General features: G+C 32.7%; 1 protein-coding gene, 1 long non-coding RNA gene and 1 pseudogene across 3 annotated transcripts; 1 reads left to right on the top strand and 2 right to left on the bottom strand.

Annotated features, from left to right (window-relative positions):
- Window positions 1-1,831: 1,831 nt before the first annotated feature.
- On the bottom strand, window positions 1,832-6,450 carry LOC146909689 (protein STRICTOSIDINE SYNTHASE-LIKE 10-like). Its single transcript, XM_085725738.1, has 3 exons — window positions 5,543-6,450; window positions 3,110-3,373; window positions 1,832-2,519 (listed from the first exon to the last, which is right to left on the bottom strand). The coding sequence occupies exons 1-3, from the start codon at window positions 5,827-5,829 to the stop codon at window positions 2,066-2,068; spliced, it is 1,005 nt and encodes a 334-aa protein (XP_085581864.1). The 5' UTR covers window positions 5,830-6,450; the 3' UTR covers window positions 1,832-2,065.
- Window positions 6,451-7,626: 1,176 nt separating this feature from the next.
- LOC146909688 (uncharacterized) lies at window positions 7,627-9,092 on the top strand. The gene is made up of 4 exons (XR_015019592.1): window positions 7,627-7,763; window positions 7,856-7,957; window positions 8,227-8,392; window positions 8,729-9,092. It is a non-coding gene; the product is annotated as an uncharacterized LOC146909688 (long non-coding RNA).
- A 1,815-nt stretch (window positions 9,093-10,907) lies between these two features.
- On the bottom strand, window positions 10,908-11,669 carry LOC146909687 (large ribosomal subunit protein eL14-like; annotated as a pseudogene). The gene is made up of 3 exons (XR_015020237.1): window positions 11,643-11,669; window positions 11,396-11,524; window positions 10,908-11,315 (listed from the first exon to the last, which is right to left on the bottom strand). The product of XR_015020237.1 is annotated as a large ribosomal subunit protein eL14-like (transcript).
- Window positions 11,670-26,342: the final 14,673 nt, after the last annotated feature.

Here is a 26,342-nt window from a genome sequence, read left to right as displayed (position 1 = left end):
ACAAATGAAACAACATCTTACATGCTAATATTTGTATTTATACATTAGTTAAAAAGTATGGTCAAAGTAAGTCAAATGAATAGTGCACATTGCAAAAATTGGACATGTATTTTGAAACGGAGGAAGTATTTTATCCGTAACATTTTCTATTTTTCTTATTCATACTTATACTTAAATTTTGAATAAATTGCATTAACTTTTAAAACTTCTACTATTTTTTTTTCGTGTTAATTCTTCGATTTTAGGAGAAAGAGTCCTAAGAATTTGAAATTCGATCGAAAAGTAAGTAAGGTATGATAAAAAAATTGTTCTACATATGTACTGTAATTTTTTGAAGAGGCAAAAATTGAATTATTTTAAAGAGAACAACTAAAGCACAAAAAATGTTAAAATTGAAAAGATACAAAAGTCATAAAAGAAAAGACGCGAACATAAAATGGCGCATTCAACCCAACAAAATAATAATCAAAATCTAATAGTAACCACACCTAAGACCATCCACAACAGAGCACACTCCACATTGGGTGCTTAAGTGGGTCCTCTATGTCCACATCATCAATTTTACGGTAATCTTTAATAAGCACCAATTTTCTCCAACCCAGCACCTCAAAAGAAATTATTAAATTGACCCCACAAATAACTCTATATCATTACATTTTTAACAAAATTTATTCATTTTACTAAGATTTATTAAATGAGACCTATGAAAAATGAAGAGAGAGAGAGAGGGTGCTTCCATAGCCACCCTCCTCTATAAGCACCCATATGTTATACTCCACAATGAGGGTGTCTATTTAATGTGGTGTTAAATAGGTGAAGCACCCACCATTGTGGATGGTCTAAGTAACTACATTGATAGAAATCGTACTAGGAGACACCTTTATTTTATTTTTAACCCAAGACCTTTAAGTTTATAATCTTTTGGACGAAAAGCTTCATAAAATTTAAGTTTTTTTGACTAAACTTAAATCCATTTTATAGAGACCGAAAACATATTTAACCCAAATAATTTTACTGATTTTGACGAAACCATGCTGGAACACATGAATAATTTAATGCACCGCCAAATAATTTGACGAAACCATGCTGGAACACACGAATAATTTAATGCACCACCAAATAATTGATGGTAGAAGATTACCAAGAATTCCCCAATTGTATCTACCTTAAGTTGAACAGAATATAATGTTAGAGTAACACAACTTCATATAACATTAGTCTTTTTAATCACAGAAAGTAATTAATTAACTAACATTCAAACACAAATTATTCTTAAATATCTCAAGTAAATTGAAATTCGTCTAAAAATAATATAAAATTTACAAATTAAAATTATGTTCTCTACGGAAGTGAAAATAGAGGAGAAAATCTGCAGGTGGTTTAGAACGTTGATTGGAACTATTTTGAGAGGTTGGGAAGAGAAACAAAGGGATCACTCCTTCTCTAACTTGGTTGCTTTTTTTTTTTGGTGGCCGCTGTGATTTGAACTCCAGACAATTGCATATTTTTATGCATTGTACATACCAACTGAGCTAAGCTAACGAGGACACTTGGTTGCTAGTTTAAGTAAATATTTTTTACTCTTATTTATAATTTTTTTCTACATAATTTTGGATAAATTATACATACATTAATTGAAGCCATAAAAAAATTGTGGTCTAGAGTTCAAAATGTATAGTTATTATTATAAGCATATGGAAAATTGAAAGGAAAAAAAAAGTAAAATCTTCATCATATAATTGCCAATAAATTTTTTCATACACCACTTTAAAGTAAACAGATGAATAATATTAAAAGTTAAGATTTGTTCCGTGTATAGCACAAGTACATACTAGTATAAGGTATGCATTGCATTTTCATAGACTATTGAGCAATTCCATTTGAACACATTATTTTTCATACATAACAATTACATTCATACATCTCTTATTTTTGATACACTGATTCAACATCTCATTTTTCTATATCTCTCTTTCTATCACATTAACAACTTATCACCTATATCATTCTACTTTGTTTGTTTCTTTCTCCCTCTATTGGTATAATGGTTTTAGGTGTTCAAGAATTATAATCCTAAACTATAAACACCAATATAAGGCATTTCCACTGATGCAATCCAAAGTTTTCCATTTCTCTCTTCCACTTCACTGATGTTCTTCATGGTCTTCCCTTGCCAATCTCCCAAGATTTCTAATATTTTCCCTTCACCACTCAGCTTTATAGCTGCTGAATGTAAAGCAACCCAAAACTGCCCATTTGAATTTCTCCTTATATTGTCGGGAAAACCTGGAAGATCAGCAAAAGTATTGACTTTGCCAGCTTTTGGTCCACGAAGCCAAAGCCGAAGAATTCTGCAGTTCGAGGTTTCAGCTACTAGAAGAAATGAACCATCTTTGCTTAAAGCAACACCATTAGGAAAAGCAAGTCCTCTTAACAAGACCTTCACTTCTTTTGTTGACTTATGATATTTCATTAATCTCCCAGTTGCGTCTCCACTAAGAAGTACAAGAATATTTTGCCTGCAAACAAAAGTGGCCAACATATAAATCATTCCATCACTCATTCTTTTTATATGGCATATTATGGATTTAATTACATTGCTTTCTCAAAAATTATCTTAGTGTGATGTTATGTTTAGCTTTATAAAAGAGATACTAAATATATTTAGAGTCTGTTCAAGAGTTTAGGAGGGGAGAGAAGAGGATGACTTTAGAAAAAAGAAGAAGTAAAAGAAAAGAATGGACGACTTTGAGAGATTTACTTTTCTTGATAAAATACAAAATCCTTCTAATTTAAGGAAACTAAAAATTTGTATTTCACAAGGATTTTGAAGAGTTTTGAATTACCGAGATAAATCTTCAAATCCAATATATATTGTTAGTAGTACATGAAAAATAAAAAGTATACTATTTATAAGCATTCATTTATCCTTATCTCCCAATCATACCCTTAAAAATATATATGTTGAAGTGTACGAATAACAACTTTGCACCTTTTCATGCATATTTCGTAAAAACATAAATTGTTCGCAATCAATAGCAATGTTGTTCTACAAAATGCAAATAGAGTTAATTGTAGAAAAGGAGGTAAGGTTTAGTGTTGAGCTTACCTTCTCTGATAGACTGTGCTTGAATCAGTGAAGTAAATAACACCTTCATCTTCACTGATATCCAAGTCATTGGTGAAGTGAAAGGGATGTCCTTCAGCCTCTATTGCTAGTTGAGTGGCTAAACCCCCAGTAGGTCCCACTACATTGAGGCCAAGGTAAGCATCAGCAATATACAAATCTCCATTTTTCTTATCAAACCTTAGTCCTAGTGGCCTCCCACAAATATGCTCCAACTCTGGTGCGAACGGACGCACACAATCTGACCTTTAAAATCATATAACTAATCTCATTAAATTCATAAGAAAATGCAAATATAAGTATGAGTTAGATGGCATTCAAAAAGAATAATCAGCATATAACCTTGTTGTATATATCCTCATAAAAAAAATAGCAATTAATTGAGATTGTTTATCATTATTTGATTAGAATATTAGCTAGAACAACTAATAAGTGAAACATTATTGCAAAATTCGCAAGTTTATCAATGTCTTAAAACATACAGAAAGTTAGGTCTCCTCCATGTTTGGTTGCATTCACAAACAATGTTGAAACCATTTGAAACTAAAGGTAGAGAATATTACATGTTCACTTTTTTGTTTTCATCCCTTTTGCCTTGTAGAATAAGGGCCCGTTTAGATTGACTAATTTAAGTTTATCTTTTGTTGTAAATACTTGCAATGGAGATCTTAGAAAAACAACTTATGACATGTTTTATAAGCAGTTTTTAGGTTATTTTCACAAGCGGTACAATAGCTTATGAAAATGATTTATAGTTTACTTCTTCATCCGTCCCTTAATAACTGAATCATTTGTAAAAAAATACTGTCCCAGGAATCTTGACCCATTTCACTACTTTTCAATACAACACTAATTACTTTTTTTCAATTATAACTCTAATTAATACTACTTTCACAACTCCCAATTCAATATATTCTACTTTACATTTATGATAAAGAAGAATTGCACCAATACTTGACAAAGACACTAAAAAACATTGTTCTCTCTTTCATTTATACACTTTTCTTAATCTGTGTGAAATGGTCTACTGGCTCAGTTAAACTGGGACGGAGGGAGTATATGGAAACAATTTGACTTTATTTAATATATATTTTGTTGTGGTAATAACTTATACAAAAACACACATATGATAAATGTTTGTGTTATAAGCGCTTAATCAAGTTGTTTATCCAAACATCGGGTAAGTCTTTATACTGCTATCATGCAAAACCATGCCTCATATCTCTTTTTTTAGGTAGAAGAACGAAATGACACCAGTCATTGAAAACTCAAACACAAAAGTGGAGGAGCTGTAGGGGTTCGAGCTCCGATCACGACGTCCAACCTAGTAATTTCGGTATGTTTACCAGTGTGGGCTAAAACTTGTGGACAATTGTCCCTAACTTTTAGATTGTGTTTGGATTATGTGATTGGAAAATTTAGAGAATTTAGAATTTTAGTCAATTCAAATGACTCAATTAATTTGTCTTCTTTTCTAAATATTTTTGTTCGGACAAAGTAATTAAAAATTTCATTGTTAACCCTTTTCGACTACTTTTGCAAATTAAAAAATTGCCAAATTTGAAAATTGAAAAGCAGAGATTAATTAATTTGAAAATTTCAAGAAATTTGAGGGACTAATATGTGATTTTGAAATACTGAGAAGTCAATTTGCAATTTAAAAATTTGATGGGGCAACTTGCGCTTTTGATAAATTTATAAGGGTCAGTTTGAAAATTTTATAAATGGGAGCTAACTAACGAAATTTGAAAATTATAGAAGGAATTTTTTTCAAATTCATAACTTTTAAATATCATTTGAAATTTTCTAAATTTAACATGGACAAAATGCATCATAAATTTTCATTATTTTGAAAGTTGTTCAAATTAATCATTCAAACAATGGAATTTAACAACCATTTTAATTCCCTCAAAAAATTACATTCCTTTAAAACATTCTAGCATCTTAAACACACTCTTAAAATACGACATGTAAAACCTGAAGTAAAGAGTAAAAATAAAGGTGAACATAATAATTAATCAACGACCCATATGTATAGATATATTTAAGGGTTAATATATTTCGCAACAAAACTTTTCTATATCGAAAACCGATTTTTAAGACCCCATGCTTAAAAGACTTACTTAGCACCTACAAACCAAGTCATACCGTTTTTAGTTTTTACTTCTACTAGTTTAGCAACAAATCTAACAACACTAAATACGAAGAAGTGGTCGATGAATTGAGGTTTAAACATTCACCCCAACATATCAAATATGCATGCAGTTTAACACTTTCGAGGACAACTATAAGCTTAATTTAAGTCTCGCTAATAAGCTAAATTAAAAGTAAACAACAATAAATTGTGCTACCAAAAAAATAGTAATAAAGAAATAATTTTGAAACGTGAAAACACCAAATGGGTATTACTATTACCTATTAGAACTCGTGACAGCAAATTCAGTCCAACCACGTTCCTTCTCCTCCCACTTCAAAATCCGACCATCCGCCACGCCGGTGTACGGACCCTCACCATGTTTATCGAAAACAAGACTCTCCGGTCCGACGGCTTTGGTGACGTGGAGTATCTGAGCAGCATGGAGGCTGTCCTTTGATCCAGCAATGTGAACAGGTGAAAAGAGGTTTTGTGGGTTGAATGAGGCGAAGATGCATGAGAAGAGTGCTAGAAAGGTTACTACATAGAGGATGTCCTTCGAGTTCATGTTTATGATAAACTAAGGAAACGTGGAACCTTTGAAGACAGCAAATTAAATGAAAGAGAAAGTGTCGTTTGAAGGTAACAATTATCTTGGAGTTATATTTAACATGCATGCGTCCACCATGGTGCTCCACCAGGGTCCTACCGAGAAAAACAATATTTTAAAGGAAAATGGAGCTAACCAAGGACCTTACCTTACTATATTTACTACTCCGAATGAACAACTCTGTGTGAACGTAAATGCACGAGGTTACATGTTACTGCATGTTTGTCCAATCCGTATTAATTGAAGTCATTGACATATGAGTTCGAAAGCCACTGGCAGAGGCTGTGATTAAGTCCAAATTGGATGAACTAATGCAGGTTATGACTAAGTCCAAATCGGTTGAATTAATGGAGGAAGATATTGGATGAGAGATCAGACATTAAAAGCTACTGAGTTTACAGCAATAGGTCACTTAACAGAAAACCAATTCAAATTAATTACCAAGCTGACCCCACAAGGCTGCTCACGTATCAACTGATGGAAGGAGTTCATCCAACCAACTCAGCCTCAATGAAAGATCAGAATGAAGTCAACAAATAGTAGCTTGGAGCAGCCATTTCCTTGGAGGTCATGTTTAAGATATGCTGTGTTCAGCGGCGAAGCTAGCAAAAAATTTACGCAGGGGCCAACTATAAAGGAACAATAAAATATTTTTAAAGCAGATATGTTAAATCTAAGGATAAAAATGTTTTTAGTCCCATAGATTATACTTTTTTAGGTTTAGTCCTTATAGAAAATTTATTCAATTTTTGTCTTGATTTTTTAAAATTTTACAAAAAATATGTGTTTTAGTCTTGTATTTAATCTCTAACAAAAAATTAAGGACTAAAATCAAACAAAATCTTAAAAACTTAACTTAATATCATAATAATTTTTACTTATATGAAATGTAAATTAAATCAATAGCAAAGGATAAAATTGACAATAGCTATATAAAAAAGTTGGGTAAAATGCATTTCAAGAAGCCAATTTTATCCATAGTTGGCCGTTTACTAAATAGATTAATAATATTTTTTTCGATGTAAACAAATAGATTATTTGCAAAAAAAATTCAATGTCCATTTAATTTTCTTATGACTATTGTCTTAATAATTTTTACTGTTGAAAAAGTTTTTTCTATAATTGTTATTGAGACCGGAAGTATCAAACGAATATAAATAAATCTATCAATCATGTAATAATATTTTTACTTTCTTACTTATGTTAATTTTCGGCAACTGAATTTGTTTGGGGTAGTTCAATGTTTATTATTTGGGGTAGCCGGGTATAAATTTATACCAACCAATTGAAGAATAATATATTTTCTGGGGTAGCCAAGGCTACCCCTTGGCTAGGAAAGGCTACGCCCCTGGCTGTGTTTGTTGTAGCTATGGAATTGAAAAAAACACCGTTTGCACAGAAGCTACATTTTGTAGCTTTGTAATTTTCACGGCAAAACAGCAGCGGGACACGATATTTCTACTTTTGCCGCATATCCAAACAATCACATAAGGGGAGGAGATCCTCTCCAGTGGATGTACACTGGACCTGGTCCAGTGAAAACTTCACATGAGAGAATCCATGCCCTCACATAAGATGAGATAAAGTGTCGTTTGACTTTGAAGGCAACAAATACCTTGAAGAGTTGAAGTTATTAATGTTTAACATGCATGCATCCTGGAGCATTGCTAAACACAAGGAAAAAGATTCATAGACCACTCTTTTCTATACACCCCTTTGTACCACTGCTGATGTGGCAGGGGTAGTTTGGTAATTTCATGCGTTAGGGATAGTTTTGTAGTTTTCACAATCTCTTCCTCTTGTCTGTTCACATATCTTTGTTCTCAATCCCACTCTTTCACTCTCTCTGCTTCAACCTTGAATCTCAGAAACCCTAGAGAGAGAGAAAAATGGTGAGTACTCTGAGCACAATTTCTCATCATATCCCTGTTCATGTTCCAAGTTTTCTCCTTCAATTAACATTCATTTGCTAATTTTTTTGCAGCCTTTCAAGAGATTCGTTGAGATTGGAAGGGTTGCTCTGATCAACTACGGAGAAAACTATGGTAGAATCGTTGTCATCGTTGATGTCATTGACCAAACTAGAGTATGTAATTTTATTTTTCCATTTCTTTTGTTTTTTTTTACTCTGCTTTTTTACTAGATCCATCTTGTATCCAATTTTTAGGTTTTGTTTCTTAGTAACTTGAAGCAAAAAAGTTTGAATTTTTTTATCTGGTTGTTGATTTAATTTTTTCATGATATGCATTGTCAGAAAAATTTATGGTAGAATTTGATTGAGGAATTTAGCCAAATAAAAGTTTGTATGATTGTTTCTTTGATATAAAAGACTAATAATGGTATATAAGCTGGCAGGCCTACACATGACTCTCTTTTTGTGATCCGACGAGAGATACGACTAGGTTTATGCATACAAATCAGGTGCTATTAGCTGGTGTTGGTTGGACATGAAGATATTGAACAGAAACTATCTAATGTTTCCAGGGCATCTAAAGATCCTTGAGTTTCTAAGCAAATAATGGTATATAATCTGTCATCTCTTTCCATTCTTTATGTTAGTCTGTCAGAAACTTGTTGCTATGTACATAACTAAATGGCCTTGAAAACAATTATGCTAAAGCAATAATTTGTTTTAGTTCTATAAATGGTATGATTTGTTCATGTTTCTTCAATTTTATGGATAACAACACATATTTTGGACTGGGCAGTTTCCATGTGAAGATACCAATTTGAAACCCTTTGTATGAGATTGTAGTTCATAGTGTAAACCTTTTTATGTCTATGGATTTGAGTAATCAAATCACATTGTCGTAGTATCTACAATATGCTCTGATGAAGATCTACAATATTGTCGTAGCTTGGGAATTCTACAATATAATACCAAGCAAAGGTTCGGGTATCCACATGATGAAGATCATCAAATGTATCAGATGATGAAGATCACCAAGCATCAACCGTGTTCACTCGAATAAAAGACAAGTCAAGAAATCGTGTCAAGAGCGGGGTTCTTGGAACACCGTGGGTGAAGAGTGATACGAGGAAGAATAAAAATAGTGTAGTGGCGTAATCAAAATTTAATGTAAATTTTTTTATGCTCTTTTAAGCTTGTAATGTACTATTCCTTCTTTTACTAACTTGAACAATACTATAGTATGGTACTCACTAAGCTTGTAATGTACTATTCCTTCTAATCGCACTATGTATGGTTTTATGGTTCTTAAGATAGATATTGCCAGAGTATGAATATGAATATGTTTTGTATGACCACATTTTTACAAATATGTGACCACTATTTTTCCATAAATTAGAACTTGTCCGTCTTTAGGCGTGATAAACTTGCCGATTGTAAAACAGGTTATTTATGGTTGGAAATGCTTTTAATGTAGTGATCAAGTGAGATTATGCGTTCGATTCGCCTAAAACGAAATTAATTAGGTCTGGGAAATATAAACTAGCCAAATATATGGTTTGTATGACCACATTTTTACACATGCGCGACCACTATTTTTTCATAAATTAGAACTTGTCCGTCCTTAGGCGTGATAAACTTGCCGATTGTAAAACAGGTTATTTATGGTTGAAAATGCTTTTAGTGCAGTGATCAAATGAGATCATGCGTTCGATTCGCCTAAAACGATATTATTTACACCTGGTAAATATAAACTAGCCAAATATATGGTATGTGTGACCACATTTTTACATATGCGTGACCACTATTTTTTCAGAAATTAGAACTTGACTGTCTTTAGGTGTGATAAACTCATAAATTATAAAATAAGTTATTTATTGTTGGAATTGCTTTTAGTGCAGTGATCAAATTAGATTGTGTGTTTGATTTGCCTAAAACAAGATTATTTATACCTGGTAAAGATAAACTAGCCAAATATATGGTATGTGTGACCACATTTTTTAATATGCGTGACCACTATTTTTTCAGAAATTAGAACTTGTCCGTCTTTAGGCGTGATAAACTCGTAAATTGTAAAATAAGTTATTTATTGTTGGAATTGCTTTTAGTGTAGTGATCAAATTAGATTATGTGTTTGATTCGCATAAAACAAGATTATTTATACATGGGAAATATAAACTAGCCAAATATATGTTTTGTGTGACCACATATTTTAAGGTGCGTGACCACTATTTTTTCATAAATTAGAACTTGTCCGTCTTTAGGCGTGATAAACTTGCAGATTGTAAAAGAAGTTATTTATCGTTTGAAAGGCTTTTAATGCAGTGATCAAATGAGATCATGCGTTCTATTCGCCTAAAACGAAATTATTTACATCTGGGAAATATAAACTAGCCAAATATATGATATGTATGACCACATTTTTACAAATACGTGACCACTATTTTTTCAGAAATTAGAACTTGTCCGTCTTTAGGCGTAATAAACTTGCAGATTGTAAAAGAAGTTATTTATCGTTTGAAAGGCTTTTAATGCAGTGATCAAATGAAATTATGCGTTCGATTCGCCTAAAACGAAATTATTTACATCTGGGAAATATAAACTAGCCAAATATATGACCACATTTTTACATATGCGTGACCACTATTTTTTCATAAATTAGAATGTCTCACTGACAATTGGCTTGAATTGATTTTTTTTTTTTTGCTCATGTAAGTTACAGATAACCAAATAAACGAACAATATAACCATAATTTTAGAATGTCTTTCATTAGTTTTCTATTGTGAGGCATGCAAACTTAGAGACGACTAGTTTTAATCACATGAAATAAAAAAAAAACATGGTTACGCCTTTGTAAAATTGTGGTTACACACTTCAAATATTTGGTTATACATAATTTTCCTGTGAAAACAATATTATTTTAAGGCGAATTAGTACATCACATAATAAAATAAAATAAAATTCAAAAAATTGAACGTAGTTGCTTGAAGTTGATTCTTCTGAGCTTGACTCGGATTTTTTATTGACTTCTATCAATGATTTCGTTTCAAAAACATGCCTTAACTGTAATACAAATGATTGCGTCATTCATGTATGTCCTGTATACAAATTTATAAGAAAGCAACATAGAGAGAAATATTTGCATTATATTGAATCAGTGTCTATATCAATTAAATAAAAGTTTAAAAGTAATGATGCTTGAAGAAATAACAAATTCCAGGTTTCCAGCACATATCATACAAACAAAATTAATCTCTTAATCTTATGAACCACTCCAAGAATCCGAGAGTGCAGTGCAAAATTTCATAAAACTTGTTTAAATCAGCGATGAATAATTTCATATGTTACATCTATCTACACCAAGCCCCCAAGCATAAACCTGTTTGGGCCACCACAAAGCAAATATATCAATTAATCAAACCTTGATCTTTGCCAACATGATCTTGAACCTATCAAAATCATTGAGGGCTGCCCTTCTCTTCTTCACAATCAGTTTTCTGCCCCATGAGCTCTTCTCCCACTTGTTCTTAACATCTGTTTAAGAATAAAACAAATCATTAACAAAAGAATACAACAAAAAAATTATGCAGTTTTTCACAAAAGTTGGTACCAACCAGCAGCTTCCATGGCTTTGATGAGATCCTTTTTCTTCGGAACTCTCTTAATATCAATCTTGATGTCAGTGAGTGAGAGCCTCTTGAAATTTATAGGGACCTCTCCATATCGGGAGCATCAATAAGAGCCTGTCAACATATAGTACACAAATTCAGCGATGGATCAAGAAATATTTGCTTGTAGGGGCAAACTTAATTTGCAATAATAAATAGTGCAATATTGGCTCAAACCTGGATGCAATGAAACCACAATATTCGTTTGAGCACTATTCATGGGAAATATTGAACATGATAAACGTGTGTTTGTTTACTAACTAATTTAAAGGGAATAAGAAACATGGTATTATATCCATTACATTCATATATTTGCAAAAGAATGAACTTGACACTAATTTAGGAACAACAAAAATGTGGGTGCAAGCCCCCGAAATGCTTCCGTCCCTACACCAATTATGCTATGCAGTTTCAACATCAAAGTTACAAAAAGCATGTCCAACTAATCAACACTGCAGACAACTCAATCTTTCTAATGAAAATACATGTTGTAGTTGGATAACGACTCAATTAGCAGAGCTTATAGCATAAGCTCTTGTCAAGATAGAGCCTTAGGAATAACCTAAGAAATAAGATTGTTTTAGTATAACAAATAAGTTGTTTTCATAAGTTATCTTGAAGAACTTATGAAGAAAATAAGCTGAAAACAACTTATGATTCCCAAGTATTTATGCTAGGAGATGAGGCCTTAATATAACAAGATATCAATACCGAGATTAACAAATTTGCTCAAAACACCATTTGATGCAAAACACAGACACACAAACTCCTTGAAGTAGAACAAATCAAAACCAGAAGCTATAGAAAACCTAAAATTAACATTAAAAAACTACCAGATTCTTTTTCCTGGCAATAAAAATCATGACAGCATTTTATCAACACCCAGATGAAAAAAATCAATTCTTTTTTGCTTCAAGTTTCAAAGATACCAAACCTAAATGATGCAGACAACTCAATATTTGTAATCAAAATGCAGGGCCTATATGGATAAACAACTTAATTTGCAGCTTATAGTATAAACAATTATCAAGACAAGCTATTATATGTATAAGCTATTTCTATAACAGGTGATAAATTAATGTTTAATTGTTTTCGTATAAACAATATGCTGTTTTCATAAGTTATCTTGGAGAGCTTATGAAAATAAGCTGAAAACAGTCTATGAATACCAAGTGTTTATGCCGGGGAATAAGGCCTTAATATCCCAATATATCAATACCTAGATTACCAAATTAGTTCAAAACACCAATAAAAGCAAAACATGAACATAAAAATCTTAAATAGAACAAATCAAAACTGATAGCTATAGAAAACCTAAAGTCGCGAACAAAAAACTACCACAGTTTTTTTTTTTCTGGTAAGGAAAACCATGAAAATATTTATCAACACCCAGATGAAAAAATTCATTTTTTTTTTGGTTCAAGTTTGTAAGAAACCAAACCTAAAAGATGCAGACAACTCAATCTTTATAATAAAAAAACACGGCCAATTTGGATAAATGACTTAATTTGCAGCTTATAACATGAAGACTTATCAACACAAACAATTATGTATAAGCTATTTCTATGACAAAAAATAAGGCAAAGTTAAGCTGTTTTCATATAAACAATAAGCTGTCATCACAAGTTATATTGGAGAGCTTATTAAAATAAGCTGAAAACAGCTTACGAATACCAAGCGTTTATGCAAGGAGATAAGGCCTTAATATACCTAAAACACCAAATCAGTTCAAAACTTAACTTAATGCAAAGAATGGACACAAAAATCCTTGAAATAGAACAAAACAAAACCAGCAGCTATAAAGAAAATGAAAACGCCTTGAAGCTAGAAAGAAAATTATAAAACTCTCCTGAACTGCAATGAAATGTTGAATAAACACTTCTGATACAAGAATCTGATTCCATTTGACATAAAGAAACATCTGCTGAAAGATTGGACTGATGCCTATTTAATAATACACTCCACCTATAGTAGGTTCCTAGCAGTCGCAACAATAGCATAACAGTTCCAAAAAACTACTGTCATCTCCCAATTTTCATAGCTCTTATCTAATAACTTATTTATGGCACTCCCTCGGATTCCATCAGCCTAACTACCTAACAAAGCTTTTGATTAAAAGATGTATATATCAACATTCTACATGTCTATATGGCAAGTTATCTTAATTGTTTCATTCAAATATATTATTACCCTTTCTTTTGTATTACTCAGACCAAACAGTTCAAAACCATTATAAATCAATATTACAATTGAGAAGCAAAATAGATTTGAATCAACACTACAGTTTGTGATTTACTTTTTCATTTTCCCCTTTTGTTTTGATTAGGGCTATAGGAAAATTGAAATTGAAAACCAAATTAGAAACCAACTTCATCAACAAACAATAGGAAATCCAAGCAGTATCATTACCAAACAAAAACATTTTACACTTACTCAGTTAGGGTTTGTGAGAGAGTTGGAGAGAAATGAAGAAGAATCATAGATCGATGCAGAAAGAGGATGGCGAGGTGGTGGTCGTGAGGACGAACAGATCTGACGTTTTGAGGGAAAAGAGGATGGCCACCGATGAAGAGATGGTGAAGAGGGCGAAGATGGTGGTGGTGGTGGGAGGTCGGTGGATTAGCGGTCAGGACGATGGCTGAGAGAACGGCGGTTCTGAGGAGGATGTTAGGTGACGGTGGTGACAGATTTGAAGACAGCGGCGATGGTGATAAGTTTTGGATGTGGTGGTGATGATGACAGCGCATCCAGCCGCGACAGAGAGATGGAGGATGAGAGCCAATGTTGGATTAGAGGGATGAAGGAAAAAGGAAAAGAGAAGAAATTAGTGAGTGTGGGGCCCGCATTGCCACATGTCATTTTTTTATGTGGGTGTAGGAGTGGTATTGCCACGTTAGGGTGTATGTGTATCAGGACTCTAAACACAATGAATGAATTATCCCAAGAGTATTCCGAATTTAAAACTAGCCAATAAAAATTGCATACGGCTGGAATTCACAGAAAAGTCAAAGTGAAAGGTGGAAGTCAAAGAAAAAGTTGCTAGGTGGAATAAAGGTCGCGATGGATTCGTGAGAATGTCATTCGCTTTATATAGCATTTTTCATATATTAAAAACGGAAAATTCGTTAATCACCGTGTAAATGAAATTTCTCACGAGCTTGTAGGTTGTGCAGACTGATAATGAATGACAATTGTGTTTGGATGTGCGGTTTTGCTAAAAATGTGAAGACTATTATTTATATGGTGGAATTTTGTTTATACAAATGGACCCGAATGTGGTCGTTCATAGTATCAACAATGGCGAAATTTGAAGTTTTATGGGAAGCGGCATCATGCAGTTGATATACGTTTTCTTGATTATTTGGATTTTCGGTTGGCATCTACTGAGGTATCTCATGTGTTTAGCTGTTCTTGAGGTGTCTCCTTTCCTCATCTAGTAGCTTGTAGTTTTTTATTTTCGACCCCTTTGTACTCCAAACAAAATATTTATAAGCCAAAATTAACCTTTTTTTTATTTTATTTTAAGAATATGAAATTTACTTTATTTGACAAATACTTTTCTTTGGAAAAAAGGACAATTATATCAATTCATTAAATCATAAATATAATACTTAAATTTACTTAAAATCATTTAATAGTACATAAAAATAAACCTATTTTTAACTATTTAAATTCACTTAAAAATATTTAAAAGTAAAAAATGATGTACCATTAAATGATTTTAAGTAAATTTAAATGTTTATAAAAAATTAATTATATGTACCATTAAATGATTTGATGCTTGATTGTACCCAACAAAACTTTATGATATGAAAGTGTTCACCAAAACAAATAGAAGGATACTTTTTTTTTAAAGAAAAAATGGAAGGATGCATAGAACATGAGATATTCGGCGGTAGTATATTTTTCCTAAGATAGAACAAAATTAATGTGCATATTTCTAAAAATTATTTGGTAAGAAAATAGTAGTAGTACTCTAAAAAAAAAAACTTACAGTAGTTTATGTTTCCTAAAATAAAACAAAATTAATGGTGAAATGAACAAATATAGAACTTTGAATTAAAAATTGAATCAACGAGATTTTGGTGTCATCGGATCTTGTAAAAAAAAATCAAAGTGATGTTACCCGACCCTAGCTCTAATTTATAACTCACATCTAATAGGTCGGGTCTCATGCTTTGGCCTCACAGAAGATTTTTGCACAGCCTATTTTCTAATTCTCATGACGTATGTGGAGTCCGGATCTTCTAGCAGACCAGATGAGAGGTCCCGGTGGTTCTAACTGAGGTGGTTGCGCGAGGACGATGGCCGGGTAAAGGTTTTAGCACCATCTCATGTTTCCAAATCAATGCCATCACTATAATTAATCATCAATAATTCAGGGTTAAAAACAACGCTGGCAGAGACTATGAGTCATGACTAAGTCCAATTTGGCTGAATTATTGGAGGACGAAATGGATGAAAGATCAAACATTAAAAGCTATGAGGTTGCAACTTGCATCAGTGACTGATTAAGTCTCTTAACAGAAAACCAATTCCAATTAATTACCAAGCTGACCCCACAAGGCTGCTCACGTATCAATCAATGGAAGGATTGCAGCCAACTAGCTCAGCATCAGTCAGTGAAAGATCAGACTGATTAGGTCAAGTTTAAGATAAGCTGAGGAAAATTTGAACGTTTGAAGTCAGCAAACGAAAGAGAAAGTGTCGTTGGACTTTGAAGGCTATGAACACCTTGAAGTTAATGGTTAACATGCATATGCATCCACAAGGTTGCTCCACGAGGGTCCTACCGTGAAAATTCAAAAACTCAACTTGATAAGGGATGATAATTTTTTTTTTTTTTAAGAAGCTAAATGCAAAATATGCTAAAAACCAAATCAGTTAAGCACAAGATGTGCCTAACGAGAAACTGTGTATAACGCCAAAGTAAGAAACACGGTAAAGACAGAAATCACAATTACAAAACAGTGTAACATATACAAAGAGACAACATAGACTAGCAATAATGAAAATTAAAAGCGAAATACTATCGAGAAGTTGATCCTTAGAAGACATGTTGTTGTTGAAAATTCTCGAGTTCCTCTCCTTCCAAATGACCTAAAGACATGTCAGCCACACCACCTGAAAACAAGAGCAAATATCCTTCGTGAAAGCATGCGCGCCAAAAAGTTGTTGTGCGTGACAACCAATATCTGATGGAACAATGGTAGTTATACCCAACCAGCGATGAATAAGATGCCAAATGTTACCAAAGAAGTCGCACTCCAAAAATAGATGATTGATCGTTTCCACTTTCTCGCACCCGCCTGAACACAAAATCGAATTTGATGGAATTACTCCTCTTCGAATTAAGTTGTCCTTTGTGGAAATTCTCTTATTAATTGTTCTCCAGACAAAGAGTGACTCCTTGAGAGCCACATCTTTGCTCCAAATTAAGTCTGAATTGTTATCAATAAGAAGATGATCTGTAGCCGTGAGAATATGATAAACACTTTTTACCGAGTATCCTTCAACATGGTCATGTTTCAAAATCTATTTGTCATTTACGTTATCTTTCACAAAAAAAATGTTATCAAGAAGTCTAACGCAATCTATCAATTGTTCCTCCTCCCATGCAAATAGTCTTCTTCTCCACCTCCAAGCCACCCTGTCAACCTCCCAACCATCCCTCCTCATCACCGCCACAGAAAACATCGGGATCCACACTTAGCTCAAACAAGCACCTAAACCGATCTCGCAACACCCTTCCCTCTAATCAAGCATCACTCCAAAAAGATGTATTTTCACCATTAAATATAAGGGATGATAATTGTGTGTTGAATGTAGGGGTGGCAAAACGGGCCGAACCCTCCGGGCCGGCCTGTTTAGTCCGCTATTTTTGGTGGGTTGAGTCGAGATTTTGAACATACTTCATATAGTTGGCTCGTCCCGCTTAACTCATCGAAAAAACGAGGCGCGCACAAGGTGGGGTGGGCCGGTCCGCTTAACTTGTTTTTCTTTCTTTATTTAGACTTATTTTATCATTTTTGATTTATTTCGATTGTTGGATTTATTTTAGGATTTATTTTATGTTGCGAATTTGTTTTATTTAGACTTATTTTGATATTAAGTATGATGTTTAGTTCAACAATTTGTTAATTATCTTTTTTTTGCCACAAATTTATTTGATGCCTATTCTTTATATGAGTCTTGTTAACGAGTATCCCCGAGGCACTCTTTAAGCTTACTAAATTAAGTAATTATTATTTTTTTTAAATGTCAAACTTTTCAATTTCCAATGCACTGATTATACAAACTTTCATAAAAGTTTATTATTTAAGGTCTTTAACTAGTGCTCCGGAGGCACTAGTTAACATTTCCCTTTTTTTATGATAAAAGCAACATAGTTTTTTTTGTAACAATTATGTTGTAAAAAAATGCATTAAATTTTTTTGTTTTTTTCCTCTAAAAAAATAAGTTTATTGTTTGGCGGGCCGGCTCGTCAACTTGTTTGTCCGCCACTAAATGGAGCAGTGATGAGATGTTGAACTCGGTCATTTAATTTAACTCGGCTCGTCTCGTCCCGTTTTAAGCGGGTTTATACGGGGCGGACCTAAACATGACGGATCGGCCCGCTTTGTCATCCCTAGTCAAATGTACGATTTTGCTAAAATTATGAAGTAGACTATCGTTTATATGGCAGAATTTTGTTTGTACAAGTAAGTTCGAAGGTGGTTGTTCGTGGTATCCATCAACAGGCTTGCTATATGTCCCGAAACAAACCTTCCCGAATTTGTCCCGAAACACTAGCACCGTTGGATGTAAAAAAACTGCCTTCACACAATACATGGGATAGGTGAGTAAAAAAAGCTGCCTTCACACAATACATGTCGGGCTGTATCGGGACACCGCTTTTCGAGATAAATCGCTTTTTCCATCAATCAATAGCGAAATTGAAAGTTCTAGGGGATGAAGCATCTTGCTCAAGATTAAACTTTTTTTTTTTTTACAAAAGATTAAACATTTTCTTTATTATCTAAATTTTCAATATGTCTCAAATTTTAGTTGGTTTTCGAGGTATTCCTCTTCTAATAGCTTGTATATTTTTTTTCTCTTTGTTTCGGCCCCTTTGTATTAAAACACAATATTTATTAGGCAAAATTAATTTTTTTTAAAGATTATGTAATTGCTATATTTGATAAATATTTAAATTAAATTAAAAATAGTCAAAAATAAAAATTTGTGTACCATTAAATGATTTTAAGTAAATTTAAATACCTGTCAAATTTTTTAAAAAAATATTGGTACCATTAAATGATTTGATGTTTACTTATAACCAACAAAACCTTATGATTTGAAGTTAAACAATAAAAATAGAAGGAGACTAACATGGATGTCCGGTGATAGTTGAATTGTTTTAAACCATTAAAATTGAAATAAAATTGTGATTAAACTATTTAAATAATTAAATTAGAATGAAAGGTGGTTCACACTTCATAGTTCAACCGTTTATTTATTTTTTATCTTCTAACTGGTTCAACAATTTTTTTGAGTGGATGATGCCCCAATCAAAGTCAAAGAAGAACTTATGGCTCAAGGAATTCTTCAAAAAAAACTTATGGCTCAAGGAAAGCTTATAAAAATATTTGCATTTAACTCCGTCCAAGAGAACCAACTCAACAATTAAGTTATCCAGTTTACTTTTTTAATTATTCTTTGAGATTATTTTTTTTAATGAAAGATAGAATTTTATTTATGCTTAACAATATACGATTGGAACTGGGTGTGGAATCTCCCTTGGAATTCTTCTATCCAATACCTCACATTTTCTAAACGGGCTAGTTGGGCAAACAAGTGGGTTGTTGTATTCTTTTTTCTCCTAGTAAGGATTTTACCGTTCCAACTTCAATTTTTGCTCTTTAACACTTCAAAATTATCTAAAAAACCCCGCGATAGTTAAATGTCGCTCACTATCAACGGCAGTTAATTGCTGCTGCATTATGCTCTTATTCTAGAACAACAACTACATGGATCATTGTTTGCTAAACTACAAGAAAACAAATTTCTCCCTCCCCCAAGCCAATTTCTTCAACTTCAAACAAATCATGTTCAACTTCAACCTCAACTACAAGTAAGTGATGAGTCATAATTTAGTCTAATTTAATGCATTATTTTGTTTAGTTTTATTAAAGATTTGATTTGATTTTATTGCAAATTTATTTCCTTTTTGAGTCTTTTACTTCAAATTGCTTTTTATTTTATTTTAGGAACGAATATATGGTGGAAGGTGTCTTGAAGCAAAAGAAAGAGGACTGGAGCAAATACAGTGCGAAAATACGAAGATACGGAGACAAAATTATATCTCCCCAAGTCAGAAGCTTGGCACGGCCCGTGCCAACATGTGGCACGCCCGTGCCACCCTCCAGAAGCCTCTTTTGCTGCTTTTCTTCGGGTCCAAGTTACTCTGTTGAAGTTTTACTGAATAGCCCTTGTAGTTGCTTAGAATTTAAGTCAATTGTAAAGCTATAAATAGAGTAGCACTCCATCATAAACATTCACCTTTTCTGAGAATATTTTCAGTACAATTATTTTAATAAAGTTCTTTTCTTTCTTTTATTTCTTTCTCGCAATTTATTTTATTATCTTCTTTCTTCTTCCCCCATGTCTACGATGAACATGAGTGAGTAGACTTCTCTTGTCTTGGGATTGTTGGATAAGTCTAATGACTTAATCCGGGTCAAACCAAACCTTATACCTTAATCTTATGTAACCTTAATTTCTAATCTAGATTCACCGTTTTAACATGAATTAACCATTATCAAACTGTAGAAACGAAAGTGGAGGGTTTGATAATTGTTAATTCATTATTCCAAATATCAATTCATAAAACGAAAGTGGAGTTTTGATATTCGAACAAGTGAATCTAGACAAGGATTGCGAGACATGAAAATAGTCTAGCAAACCTTGAGACATATAAAGTTTCGAGCTTCAAGGATTCCAAAGGCAATCACCCATGAAAATAGGTGTGGTTGTTGGAGGAACACACTCACTGAGACCGAAAGGAGATGTGATAGGCTAAAGAGAAACTTGTCTTTAGAAATTAAGATCAACGTAAGGTTATAAGTTTAAGGCTTGTTTGTGAAAAGATTTGTTATTACGACAAACCAACTGTCCCAAGGCTCTTTTATATTATTGTTATTTACCTTCAGCCAACTAAACCTCCTTTTTATAAACTTTCTTCTCCTCTAATCATTCTTTTAAAGTTAATTAGATTGAACAACTCCCTAGCGGAACAATACTCTATTTTACTACTATTACTTCGATAGACCGTGCACTTGCGGTTTGGCCTATCAGTAAGTGTTCGTGATCCTTTCCTATTAGTCTTTTTATTTTAAATGTTAATTTTTTTTTTCTGTTTAAAGTTGTTATATGTTAATTTTTTTGGGTTTATGAAATTGTTTTTTTTTTTAGTTAATGATCAAATGCTTAGAAATTGGTCTGTGAATGTTGATTGGAGTAAATTCGAGTACAATGTCAATGTGGTGCTTTAGAAATTGAAATAATATAAGGGATCAATGTTTTATATTTTTTACCCCAAGTGTTTGATGAAATGTGTGAATGAATTTTTCACAGATTTTTGTTGCGTAAATGTGTCTGATAACCTAGTTATGTCTGTTGATGAATATCAGAGTATCCGTCTTCAACTTTTAAAAGAACTAGCTAGTGATAGTGAATGTTATCTCTAATTGATTTGGACTGAGAATCGTTTCAACCAGGTTAAACATGCTCTTAATCCTGATGGAATTAGCGTTGCATCAGAGGATAAATAGATGATCATGCCAAATATATGTTTTCTCATTGCAAGAAAATATAAGAATATGATAGTTCTTCTATCCATCATCAAAGGACAATCATAAACCTTTTTCCCCTTACGCGGTGCACATCACAAAGAAACTGAATCATGTGTTTAGCTTATGTAAATGACAACCATTTTATGATGGTAAACTTTTTTCTATGTTTTTAAATAGTTAACATTTAATGTTATCGTTATTATGTGTAGCCGTCATAAATTATATTACATGTATATCTAATGGACGGGTGTCTGATTCCTCCAACTTCTGTACTATGGGAACCTCACATTCGAGATGATGCAAAGTCCTAAGGTTCTAGTTATAATGATCTTACTCGAGCAGTGAGCAATGAGATAATAAGAGATGATGATGTGGTCATTGTTGAAAACCTTGAGCCTGAAGAGAAGATTGTTGCTGATAAGAAGGCTGAAGATGGAGTCAAGATTCAAGTTGATAATCTTGGACTTCATATTGTAGCATAAATCTTGGGGCGGATTAATTGAAATTTATATCATTAGGAACTAAACACATATCATATATATAATGGTTTATTGGTATAATTATATATAATGAAAGTTTGTTAAATCTACAAAGACACAAAACCATTTTATGCAGTTTGCTGAACTTTTGAGTGTTTCGGATTATATAGTCTAAAAATCTGCAAAATGGGTTTGAATTATATGATCCGAACGGAGGTATTTTGAGAATTTTGGAGGACATGTGGGAAGCGTTGAGGGTGGGAAAAGCAATTCTCCTTTGGTTATTGAAAAAGTCTAACATAAATGATCATTAAGCCATTTGATCGAAAATCCTTTGTTAGCTATCAGGGGCTTATGCGCAAATATTAGTCATATTAAACACACCTCTTTTGAATTTTACACTTCCCCCTCAAATCATCAATGTTCCAACTTTGTCCCACATGCTCCCGCATATTTTTGTTTTTTTTTTAAAGTAAAGAATTGATATTCAAATTTTTTCAAATATAACGAATTTGGGATTAAAATTTTTCAAAAAATGAAAAATTTAAGACATTAGTGGCCAGTTTGAAATAGTTTTTGTTTTCAGTTTTTGAAATATACAAGTCCTCTTTTCACAATAGTTATCCTTTTACATGTTTTAGTTTTTTAGTCCCAAAACTAAAAAATTCAAAACAGTTTCCAAAACTGTAATTTTAAAAATAGTTTAGCAAATAAGTTTTAAATTTTCAAGTTTTTAAAAACTAAAAAAAAGTTTTTGGAAAGTGTTTCAAAATAGTTATCTCGCTTGGTTGATGTAAGAGATTAAAGAAGTAAAAGTTCAGAGTTTTTTTTTTTTTTGATATAAAAAGTTCAGAATTTAAATCAAAGAATAAAAATAATACCATAACAATTAAGAATATTTGACATTTTAAAAAAACCAAGAATAGAGTTACACCAACATAGGAGGTGAACCGGTGTGCATGCTCAGCTCTACTCACTAATCACATGTTGGTATTTTTGCTCTCATATGTGATATGGTTTCTTTTTTTTTAATATTTGTTGTTGACAAAAACAGTGTTTTCTTTGTCGAAAACAATGTTTTCTTTAAATTGAAAAAGAGTTCATGGTGATTATATATTTGATATGCCTTTAATCCTACTATGATATGCCTTTAATCCTATTATTGTCGAGTGCAGCACAAATCCAATTCCAATGCCAAAGGAAAAGAAATTTGAGGACCGATATAGTGCCCCTATGTCAGTAGAGAGGGACAATCAAAAACCCATAATATGGCCCTTCAGACCTACATAAGGACAGGGTTTGTTTTGGTGGGTGTCTATTATGGTCTAGGAGGATTACCTTTTTGAGTATTGCTTAATATTTAAACAAATTAATCACATGGATCCAAAGATATGCTCAAATCCCTAAAATAAATGGAAAAAGCTGAAGCAGGCCAGACACGGTATATATGAACCAAAAGTTGAGGAGAATGTGTTGTAAACTTCCTCATACTAAGCAAAAAGGAATGGTTGTGTTCTGTATTAAAGTTTCTTTTTAATAATCTACACCCTCCGGTCACTAATATAAGCAAAAATTCATTTTTTAGGTTCATTCAATAAATGATGTATGTAGCCTATAATAAAGACTACATACATCATTAATTGAATGAATTTAGAAAGTAAATTTTTGCTTATATTAGTGACCGGAGGGTGTAGGTTGTAATGAAGTCAATCATGTGCTGCTGAAAGGGTAATTAAGTAGCTTAAATTTTAATATTTATATTCAATAAGTATTCAATATCTCCAATCCAGTATCTTAACAAATAATTAAATGGTTAAAAAATGAAGAGAGAAATAGTGCTTTTATAGTCACTAATGGTCTCTTTTATGTTAAACGCCTAAACTATGGAAACTATACAAATTATATAAGGACCAAAAGGTGAGGACAGAAACCCAGATTGCACTGCTACCATGTAGAACCAACATCGACGCAATCTCATCAATCACAAACCTAATCTCCAACTTTTGAGCATAAACCCAAACGACGAAGAGTTGAGCAACCACAAGCAAGAACAAACCAACTAACGCTGTCGTGCAGGAGGCGGATGTGGTTTAATATACCCATATGAGTTTCAATAACATTTTGTAGAAACTCCTAGTCGTCAAAGCTTCATGGAGGCCGCCGAAAGCAGAAAGGTCGTGGATCCGAGTTAAAATCCGCCAACAAATAAAACACAAACACAACCTTTGAGTGGGTTACCGAACGTCTTGAAACCATATTATACCCAATGAATCGCGGCCAGAGCTTGAATAGACAAACCTGAACACGAAAAACAAAAAAAGTGGTTGTAATTAGGATAATTTTAGGTTTTAACATATAGATGCGAATAAGTTCGTTATGTAATAATATTTTAAGAGTTCATCTTTCTTCCCCTCAATTAGGGAAGAAGTAAAAGAAAAGAACGCAAAATGAGCTTACTTTTCATGGTTTGTCGCACCTAGCGTTTAACCCGTCTAAAACAATGTAGGGTTAGGCAAGCTAATTTGAATGATCGTGTTGAAACTCCAATCCCATCTCTCAACAGGTTAGCCCATAAAAAAATATTTTTGTCATTCACATCTCATAAAATAATAATAATACCAATTTAATCAACCCTTATGAATGTCAATAAAAATATTACATAACAACATGAACATAAATCCGCACAAGCTATTAAATAATTAAACCAATGGTCTTGTTAACGAGTGCCCCCGAAACACTCTTTAAGCATGCTAAATTAAGCAATTATTTTTTTAAAATACCAAAATTTTCAAGTTCCAATGCACTAATTACACAAACTTTTATAAAAAGTTACTATTTATGGTCCTTAACCAGTGCCCCGGGGGCACTCGTTAACATTTCCCTTAAACCAATTGTGATATTGTTTATGCCTCAATAGACGATAAAAATTAATATAATGAAAATAAATAATTGTCTTACAGTCCTCGTGAGCTTAGCTCATTTGGTATGGACAATGCATAATATATGCAAGGTCCGGGGTTCAAACCCCGGCCACTACCAAAAAAAAATAATTGTCTTACAATATTCCTACATAATCCCAAAATAATACCTAAATTTCTCCAAAAATTTCTCAAAAAAAAAAAATCTATCAACAAAATAAACTCAAAATATAACCAAAAAAAGGTAAACTAACCCAGCAGGCAACAAGCCAACCTGATTTTTCAATAGGTTAAATGGGGCGGTCAAACCTCGGCATAAACGCATTGTGAAATGCAGAGCTATACACCTTGCACCTACTCGCTCCACTACCTTTGACATCAACAAACTATCAGATAAATGTCGTGTCGTTCCTAACGTTAAGGGATGGATTCAAATTAGATAGAGGACAACACCTATGTCAAATTCAATTTTTCTTAAAAACAAACTTTACCAAATATGTTGCAATCTCCAAAGCAAAGATAACAACTAAAAAAGAGTGCATCTCCATAAATAATGCGTCTTTAAGGTATCATCATCTCATTTTCTCCATATTAACTCATTTTCTACCAGGTAGTTCACTGCCTAACGTAGTAACGTTGGCAATATAAGTGAATCCGCTGTCGCACGCACACACAAAAATGTATATCAATTACTTATTTAAAAACATACATCATTTAATTATTATTTTCTCTTACTACATTTTTTCAAATATGTATCTATACCCAAAACAAATGCCTAAATACTCATGAACAACCAAGTCTTTTGTCACGCTTATCTTTTTATCGGATCAAGAAGATTATTATAGATGCCAAAATATATATTTTTACATATTATTAACTAAATTAGTTAATAATTATGAATTTAATTATTTATGTTTATAATGTAGACCAGATGTCCTCGAGTCCTCGTGAGCTTAGCTCAGTTGGTAAGAACAATGCATAAAATATGCAAGGTCAGGGGTTCGAACCTCGGCCACAAAAAAAAAATGTAGACCAGATGGTGTATGATCTCTAATAAGTTCTTTTGTCTCACGAGAGAAACTTTACCTCATATATATCTAAGTTTTCTTTTTCTTTCACGCATCGAGGAGTGATTTTAGGTTATTTTTTGACCTAGAATCACCCATCTTTTATTTCCATATATTTCATTCTAAATAAGTGATTTCTACATATATCAAGTTTTTTCTTTTGTGTTTTTCGTGAATTCATCGTTCGAGTGCGGCGTTGTGTTGTTCGTCTTCTTGTACGGCATTGTTTGATTTCGCGTCTTGTTGCATTGTTGATTATTGAAAGATCGACTTCAATCAGTTACATATTCAATCAATGATTTGGGCGTCAATGTTGCAGAATCATGTGTATTCATGTGATTTAGATTTTATCACATATTTGTAGGTATTTTATTGTTGTATACTATTGACTTGATGTTGTTAGTAGATTTACGTTTTTAGTGAAGTTGATTATGTTATTGCATCTCATATATTCTATCAATTTGAATAAATATCATTTTGCTTTTGTTAAAAAAAAGTTCTTGTTTCACCTTCCACCATTTACCTCTTTACCACCGGATTCTGGCTACTACAATTGATTGATACACAGGGTGTGTGAATGTTGTATTAATCCAACA

This window comes from Medicago sativa, chromosome 7 (genome assembly GCF_051527215.1).
Source record: "Medicago sativa cultivar Bolivia chromosome 7, Bolivia_mono, whole genome shotgun sequence".
Classification (NCBI taxonomy): Eukaryota; Viridiplantae; Streptophyta; class Magnoliopsida; order Fabales; family Fabaceae; genus Medicago; species Medicago sativa.
This window is presented reverse-complemented; position numbering and strand designations above follow the sequence as displayed.

Coding starts and splice junctions, on each gene's coding strand:
- LOC146909689 (XM_085725738.1), bottom strand. CDS start 5,829: ATGAACTCGAAGGACATCCTCTATGTAGTAACCTTTCTAGCACTCTTC. Junction 3,374..5,542: donor GCTGTCACGAGTTCTAATAG/GTAATAGTAATA, acceptor ATGATTTTAAAG/GTCAGATTGTGTGCGTCCGT. Junction 2,520..3,109: donor AGCACAGTCTATCAGAGAAG/GTAAGCTCAACA, acceptor TTTTGTTTGCAG/GCAAAATATTCTTGTACTTC.